The sequence below is a fragment of the Macrobrachium rosenbergii genome, chromosome 14 (genome assembly GCF_040412425.1).
Source record: "Macrobrachium rosenbergii isolate ZJJX-2024 chromosome 14, ASM4041242v1, whole genome shotgun sequence".
In the NCBI taxonomy this organism is placed as follows: domain Eukaryota; kingdom Metazoa; phylum Arthropoda; class Malacostraca; order Decapoda; family Palaemonidae; genus Macrobrachium; species Macrobrachium rosenbergii.
In genome coordinates, this window is record NC_089754.1 from 13,396,801 (window position 1) to 13,405,302 (window position 8,502).

The 8,502-nt window shown below is 50.5% G+C and overlaps 1 protein-coding gene across 1 annotated transcript; it reads left to right on the top strand.

The window, feature by feature from the left end:
* The first annotated feature begins 5,108 nt into the window (after window positions 1-5,108).
* LOC136845490 (uncharacterized) lies at window positions 5,109-5,898 on the top strand. The gene is made up of 2 exons (XM_067115666.1): window positions 5,109-5,316; window positions 5,750-5,898. The coding sequence occupies exons 1-2, from the start codon at window positions 5,109-5,111 to the stop codon at window positions 5,896-5,898; spliced, it is 357 nt and encodes a 118-aa protein (XP_066971767.1).
* The last annotated feature ends 2,604 nt before the right edge of the window (window positions 5,899-8,502 follow it).

Here is an 8,502-nt window from a genome sequence, read left to right on the forward strand (position 1 = left end):
TGGCCAAGGCTGGTGGATGTACAGCAGTTGGGGGGCTGCTGGAAGTTCACTGGTCTTGGAAGATAAAAGCTGGAAACACAAAGAGAAGCATGGAACTGTGGCTGAGGCCGGCGGATGGACAGCGGTTGGGGGCTGCTGAAAGTTCACTGGTCCTGGAAGATGGAAGCCGGAAACATGAAAGAGAAGCCAGAACTATAGCTGGCCGGCTGATGGACAGCGGTTGGGGCGCCACTGGAAGTTCACTGGTCCTGGAGGATGGAAGCCGGAAACACAAAAGACAAGCTAGGAAATGTGGCGAGGCGGCAGATGGACAGTGGTTGGGGGCGCTGGAAGTTCACTGGTTCTGTAGGATGGAAGCTGGAAACACAAAGAGAAACCTGGAACTGTGTCCAAGGCCAGTGGATGGACAGCGGTTGGGAAGCCACTGGAAGTTCACTGGTCCTGGAAGACTGGAAACAAAAGAAAGCCTGGAATTGTTGCCGAGGTTGGAGGATGGACAGCTGTGGGGGGGGGCTGCTGGAAGTTCTCTGGCACTGGAAGATGGAAGTGCAAAAGAGAAACCCGGAAATTTGGCTTATACCGTCAGATGGACAGTGGTTGGGGGCCCACTGGAATTTCATTGGCCCTGGAAGATGGTAGCTGGAAATGTAAAAGAGGCGCCCTGATCTGTGGCCGAGGCCAGCGGATAGACAGCTGTTAGGGGGCCTCTGGAAGTTCGTGGGCACTGGAAGATGGAAGCAGGGGATGCAAAAGAGAAGCCCAGAACTGTGGTCGAGGCCGGCAGATGGACAGCGGTTGGGGGGCTGCTGGAAGTTCACTGGCCCTGGAAGATGAAAGTAGGGAATGCAAAAGAGAAATCTGGAACTGTGTCGGACTTCGGCGGATGGAAAGCAGTTGGGGGGCCGCAGGAAGTTCACTGGCCCTGGAAGATGGAAGCTAGGAATGAAAAAGAGAAGTCTTGAACAGTGGCTGAGGCCAGCGGATGAACAGCAGTTGGGGGGCTGCTGGAAGTTCACTGGCCCTGAGAGATGGAAGCAGGGAAAGCAAAAGGGAATGTGGCCAAGGCCTGCGGATGAACAGCAGTTGGGGGGCCACTGGAAGTTCACTGGCCCTGGAAGGTGGAAGCAGGGAAAGCGATAGTGAAGTCTGGATTTGTGGCTGAGGCCGGTGGATGGACAGCGGTTGGGGGGTTGCTGGAAGTTCACTGGCCCTGGAAGATGGAAGCTGGAAACATGAAAAAGAAACCCAAAACTATGGCCGAGGCCGGCGGATGGACAACGTTTGGGCTGCTGGAAGTTCCCTGGTAATAGAAGATGGAAGCTGGAAACACAAATGAGAATCCCATATCTGTAGCTGAGGCCGGTTGATGGACAGCGGTTGGGGGCTGCTGGAAATTCACTGGCTGTGGAAGATGGAACCTGGAAACATGAAAGAGAAGCCCGGAACTGTGGCCGAGGCCTGCGGATGAACAGCGGTTGGGGTTGGGGGACCACTGGAAATTCACTGGCCCTGGATGATGGATGCTGGAAACACGAAAGAGAAGCCTGGAACTGTGGCCAAGGTCGGCGGAAGGACAGCGGTTGGGGGGCTGCTGGAAGTTCACTGGCTCTGGAAGATGAAAGCAGGGAATGCAAAAGGGAAGTCTGGAACTGTGGCCAAGGCTGGTGGATGTACAGCAGTTGGGGGGCTGCTGGAAGTTCACTGGTCTTGGAAGATGAAAGCTGGAAACACAAAAGAGAAGCATGGAACTGTGGCTGAGGCCGGCGGATGGACAGCGGTTGGGGGGCTGCTGGAAGTTCACTGGTCTTGGAAGATAAAAGCTGGAAACACAAAAGAGAAGCATGGAACTGTGGCTGAGGCCGGCGGATGGACAGCGGTTGGGGGGCTGCTGGAAGTTCACTGGCCCTGGAAAATGAAAGCAGGGAATGCAAAGGGAAGTCTGGAACTGTGGCCAAGACTGGTGGATGTACAGCAGTTGGGGGCTGCTGGAAGTTCACTGGTCTTGGAAGATGAAAGCTGGAAACACAAAAGAGAAGCATGGAACTGTGGCTGAGGCCGGCGGATGTACAGCAGTTGGGGGGCTGCTGGAAGTTCACTGGTCTTGGAAAATAAAAGCTGGAAACACAAAAGAGAAGCATGGAACTGTGGCTGAGGCCGGCGGATGGACAGCGGTTGGGGGGCTGCTGAAAGTTCACTGGTCCTGGAAGATGGAAGCCGGAAACATGAAAGAGAAGCCAGGAACTATAGCCGAGGCCGGCTGATGGACAGCGGTTGGGGCGCCGCTGGAAGTTCACTGGTCCTGGAGGATGGAAGCCGGAAACACAAAAGACAAGCTAGGAAATGTGGCCGAGGCCGGCAGATGGACAGTGGTTGGGGCCGCTGGAAGTTCACTGGTTCTGTAGGATGGAAGCTGGAAACACAAAAGAGAAACCTGGAACTGTGTCCAAGGCCAGTGGATGGACAGCGGTTGGGAAGCCACTGGAAGTTCACTGGTCCTGGAAGATGAAAGCTGGAAACGCGAAAGAGAAGCCCAGAACTGTGTCCGAGGGGGGCAGATGGACAGCGGTTGGGGGGCAGCTGAAAGTTCACTGTCCCTGGAAGATGGAAGCAGAGAACGCAAAAAGAGAAGCCCTGAACTGTAGCCGAGGCCGGAGGATGGACAGTGGTTGGGGGGCCACTGGAAGTTCACTGGTCCTTGGAGACGAAAGCTTGAAACGCAAAAGAAAGTCCGGATCTGTGGCCGAGGCTGGCGGATGGACATCGGTTGGGGGGACGCTGGAAGTTCACTGGTCCTGAAAGATGGAAGCGGGAAGCACGAAAGAGAAGCCTAGAACTGTAGCCGAGACCGGCAGATGGATAGCAGTTGGGGGGCCGCTGGAAGTTCACTGGTCCTGGAGGATGGAAGCTAGAAACACAAAAGAGAAGCAAGTAAATGTGGCCATGGCCGGCGGATGGACAGCGGTTGGGCGGTCGCTGGAAGTTCACTGGTCCTGGAAGATGGAAGCTGGGAGCAAGAAAGAGAAGCCTGGAACTGTGTCCAAGGCTGGTGGATGGTCAGCGGTTGGGCGGCCACTGGAAATTCACTGGGTCTGGAAGATGGAACTGGAAGCACGAAAGAGAAGCCAGGAACTGTGGCCAAGGCCGGCAGATGGACAGCGGTTGGGGGGCTGCTGGAAGTTCACTGTCCCTGGAAGATGGAAGCAGAGAACGCAAAAAGAGAAGCCTGGAACTGTGGCCGAGGCCGGTGGATGGACAGCAGTTGGGGGCTGCTGGTCCCGAAAGATGAAAGCTTGAAACACAAAAGAGGAACAGGATCATTGGCCGAGGCTGGCAGATGGACAGCAGTTCGGGGACTCCTGGAGGTTTACTGGTTCTGGAAGATGGAAGTTGGAAACACAAAAGACAAGCCTGGAACTGTGGCTGATGCCTGCAGATGGACAGTGGTTGGCAGCTGCTGGAAGTTCACTGGTCCTGGAAGATGGAAGCTGGAAACACAAAAGAGAAGCCATGACCTGTGGCAGAGGCCGGAGGATGGACAGCGGTTGGGGGGCCACTGGAAGTTCACTAGTCCTGTAAGATGGAAGCTAGAAACACAAAAGAGAAGCCCGGAAATTTGGCTGAATCCGGTGGATGGACAGCAGTTGGGGGGCCGCTGTTAGTTCACTGGTCCTGGAAGATGGAAGCTGGAAACACAAAACAGAAGCCCAGAAATGTGGTCGAGGCTGGCAGATGGACAGGGGTTGGGAAACCACTGGAAGTTCACTGGCCCTGGAAGAAGGAAGCTGGAAACACAAAAGTGAAGTCCAGAACTGTGGTTGAGGCCAGCGGATGGACAGCGGTTGGGGGCCGCTGGAAGTTCACTGGGCCTGGAAGATGGAAGCTTGAAACACAAAAGAGAAGCTCTGAACTGTGGCCAAGTCTGGCGGGTGGACATCGGTTGGGGAGCTGCTGGAAGTTCATTGGCCTTGGAAGATGGAAGCTGGAAACACAAAAGAGAAGCTCTGAACTGTGGCCGAGGCCAGCAGGTGGACAGCAGTTGGGAGGCAGCTGGAAGTTCGTTGGCCCTGGAAGATATAAGATGGAAACAAAAATGAAGCCTAGAATTGTGGCCATGGCTGGTCGATGGACAGTGTTTGCGGGGCCACTGGAAGTTCACTGGCCCTGGAAGATGGAATCAAGGAGCGCAAAAGAGAAACCCGTATCTGTGGCCGAGGCTGGCAGATGGACAGACGCTGGGGAGCTGCTGGAAGTTCACTGGGCCTGGAAGATGGAAGCTGGAAACAAACGAGAGAAGCCCAGAACTCTGGACGACGCAGGGAGATGCACAGCGGTTGGGGGCCACATGGAAGATGGAAGCAGGGAGCACAAAAGAGAAGCCTGGAACTGTGTCCGAGGCCGGCGGATGGACAGTGGTTGGGGGGCAGCTGGAAGTTCATTGGCCCTGGAAGATGGAAACTGGAAACACAAAAGAGAAGCCTGGAATTGTTGCCGAGGCTGGAGGCTGGACAGCGGTGGGGGGGCCACTGGAAGTTCTCTGGCACTGGAAATGGAAGTGCAAAAGAGAAGCCCGGAACTGTGGTTTATGCCGTCAGATGAACAGTGGTTGGGGGGCCGCTGGAAGTTCCTTAACCCTGGAAAATGGGAGTTGGAAATGAAAAAGAGAAGCCGAGATCTGTGGCTGAGGCCGGCAGATGGACAGCAGTTGGGGGCCGCTGGAAGTTCACTGGTCCTGGAAGATGGAAGCTGGAAACACAAGAGAAGCCCAGAACTGTGGCCGAGGTTGGTCGATGGACAGCTGTTTGGGGACCGCCGGAATTTCACTGGCCCTTGAAGATGGAAGCAGGGAGCGCAAAAGAGAAGCCCAGATGTGTGGCCTAGGCCAGAGGACGGGGGCCGCTGAAAATTCACTGGCCTTGAACGATGGAAGCAGAGCGCAAAAGAGAATCCCAAAGTTGTGGCTGAGGTCGGCGGATGGACATAGGTTGGGGGGCCACTGGAAGTTCTCTGGCCCTGGAAGATGGAAGCGCAAAAGAGAAGCCTGGAACTGTTGCTGAGGCTGGTGCATGGACAGTGGTTGGGGTCTGCTGGAAGTTCATTGACCCTGGAAGATGGAAACTGGAAATGCAAAAGAGAAGCCCGGAACTGTGCCTGAGGCCGGCGGATGCACCGAGGTTGGGGGCCCGTTGGAAGTTCACTGGCCCTGGAAGGTGGAAGCTGGAAATGCAAAAGAGAAGCCCAGAACTATGACCGAGGCCGGCGGACGCACAGTGGTTGTAGGGCCGCTGGGAGTTCACTGTTCCTGGAAGATGGAAGCAGGTAGGTCAAAAGAGAAGCCCAGAACTGCGGCCGAGGCCGACGGATGGACAGCAGTTGGGGGGCCGCTAGAAGTCCTCTAGTCCTGGAAGATGGAAGCACAAAAGAGAAGCAGAGAAGCACGGAACTGTGACCGAGGCTGGCGGTTGGACAGCAGTTGGCTGGCAGCTGGAGGTTCACTGGCCCTAGAAGGTGGAAGCAGGGAATGCAAAAAAGAAGCCCAGAACTGTGTCCGAGGCTGGCGGATGGACAGCAGCTGGGGGCCACTGGAATTTCACTGACCCTGGAAGGTGGAAGCTGGAAACACAAAAGAGAAGCCAGAAACTCTGGTGGAGGCCCGCCGATGGACAGCAGTTGGGGGACCGCTAGAAGCCCTCTAGTCCTGGAAGATGGAAGCACAAAAGAGAAGTAGAGAAGCATGGAACTGTGGCCGAAGCCGGCGGATGCACAGCAGTTGAGGGGCTGCTAGAAGTTCATTGGCCCTGGAAGATGGAAGCTGGAAACGCAAAAGAGAAGCCTGGACCTGCGGCCGAGGCCGGCCGATGGACAGCAGTTGGCTGGCCGCTGGAGGTTCACTGGCCCTAGAAGATGGAAGCAGGGAATGCAAAAAAAGAAGCCCGGAACTGTGGCCGAGGTAGGCGGATGGACAGCTGTTGGGGAGCTGCTGGAAGTTCACTGACTCTGGAAGATGGAAGCTGGAAACACTAAAGAGAAGCCAGACACTCTGGCGGAGGCCGGCCAATAGACAGTGATTGGGGGGCTGTTTGAAGTGTACTGTCCCTGGAAGATAGAAGCAGGGAGTGCAAAATAGAAGCCCAGACTTGTGGCCGAGGCCGGAGGATGGCAGGCCCGCTAGAAGTTCGTTGGCCCTGGAGTATGGAAGCAGGGAGCTCAAAAGAGATTCCAGGAGCTGTGGCTGAGGCACGCGGATGGACAGCGGTTTGGGGGCTGATGGAAGCTCTCTGGGCCTGGAGATGGAAGCGCAAAGAGAAGCCTGGAACTGTGGCTGAGGCCGACAGATGGACAGCTGTATAATAGCAGATTCTAAAATATTTCACTGATTCCTTAGCCTGGCAAGTATTATTTGTGCCCCTGTATTAGTAAAATGTCCAAGAATGACCTTAAAGATAATATCACTGGCTTAATTAGTAATGTGTTGCCTTATATATATTTCAAATGTATTCATATGTTTAATATATTTTTTTAAATGTGCACTTTGCAAAAATTTTTATTGTTTACCAAAAGGAGAATATAATGAGTTGTTGTACTTTTATAAACGTAAGTAATCAGCTTATTCTTTCCAAGGTCATTTTGGTGGTCAGTCTCTTTCCTTGTATAATCTGTTAAATGACTTCCCTGCTTCTTAGCTGTTGGGCCTAATCTTTTGCAAAACCTGTCAAATATTTACCCTTATTTTGGTAGGTCCACTAATTCTTCAACTGTGCTGGATCCTAGGTACATCTGTTCCTTTATAATCCCCATCTGTCAATTATATGAGCTTTCATGTAAACTTATTTCAGTCTGCTAAGTAAAGGACAGTAAGTTGAAAGGCCTAGCAACCATTCCATGTTTCACTTTTCCCTTCATGGCTATTGCCTTTATATATATATATATATATATATATATATATATATATATATATATATATATATATATATATATATATATATATATATATATATTATTTTCTAAAGGTCCCAAATTTATAGCTAAAAATTATATAATTTTGAGCTTTCCTTGCTAACCACTACGTAAACTCAGCCTGCCTAAAAGGTTCCTTTTGGCCTCTGCCAAAGATGATTATCAGGAATGGCTGAATTATATGCAATTTTTTCTCTTCAGTAGTCTTGTTTGATTGTTTCTACCATTCCGTTTCCTCTTCCGAATAAAGCCAAATTCACGAAACGACTTCGGGATTCGAGTAACATTTAACGTGAAAACTGGGGATTTCAATTCATTTCGATGATGGATACGAAAAGGTATACTCTTTAACCTATGCAAAACTATATAAAGCGAATACCTCTTAAACTATCTAATCTATGCAAAATTATATGAAGCAAATACTGCTTAAACTAATTAATTTATGGAAAATTATATAGCGCAAATACTGCATATAAAGCGAATATTTAACTCTTCACAGTAGAGAGGAAGATGAATATACATAACCAAGTCTAAGTCCCTGCTAATTGACGCATTCTCGGGAGACTGCATTTGTGTTAATATGAATGAAGAAAACCTTTTAAATGCATTTTCCAGGACACCTAATCCTTCTACCACAAAGAACAATCATCATCTGTAATCTTATAAGAACAATCATCACCTGTAACCCCTCATTTCGCCCTCAAACTCAAAAGCCACAGGTGCCTTTCCATTCCTCAACTTCTTAATGAATGATCTTCCAAATTTCTCAAAAGTTACTTCCACAACCATTTGCAAACTTATACACCAACTCTTCATCTTTTGCCTCATTTCAGCTGTGCATCTCTTCTGTCTATATTTTTTTTTTTTTTTTTTTTTTTTTGTACTCGCTCCTTCAGTCCAGGACTGCATTTTCACCCCTTCCCCTCTAAGGTGAACCTCTATCCTTTTCAACTTCCACATCTACCAAATAATTATCAGGCGCTTCTCTTCTCACCACTGTATCTATTAGCCTACCTTGCTCCTCCATCTGCTCTGTACTAATACATAATTTACCAAACTCATTCCTTCACAATTTTCTCTTTTCCAAGTATATTTATAAATTTTATTCTGTCAAAACTACGTCTTTCCGACAATCATTTCCACAAAACTCTCTGATCTTCATTTGCAAAATGAATCACTTACCTACCAACAACACTCGCCGCCACCAACATTTGCATTTAAATCACCTAGGGCACCTACCCTTTAATAAACCACAAACCTAACCAAGTACAGACTCATACTCTTCAAAATATTGTCTTCCCCTCTCACTCTTTTCCATTTCTTGACCATATACACTCACTATCACAACTTTTGAGGGAAGGTAAAGTTGCCATTGCCTTCGGTAGATAAGGCCCATTTGCAATTTGAGGGCCTGTCTTTCCACCATGGGCCTTACCAACGCTTCCCTAAGCACTTCCTTGCCTTGGAGCATATTCTCTGAGTATACCAAGCCACTGACACTTTCTAAGGCAGCTATGTCCTGGTTTTGCAGCTCACCACTACCATGGT

Coding starts and splice junctions, on each gene's coding strand:
- LOC136845490 (XM_067115666.1), top strand. CDS start 5,109: ATGGAAACTGGAAATGCAAAAGAGAAGCCCGGAACTGTGCCTGAGGCC. Junction 5,317..5,749: donor TTCCTGGAAGATGGAAGCAG/GTAGGTCAAAAG, acceptor CTGTGGCCGAAG/CCGGCGGATGCACAGCAGTT.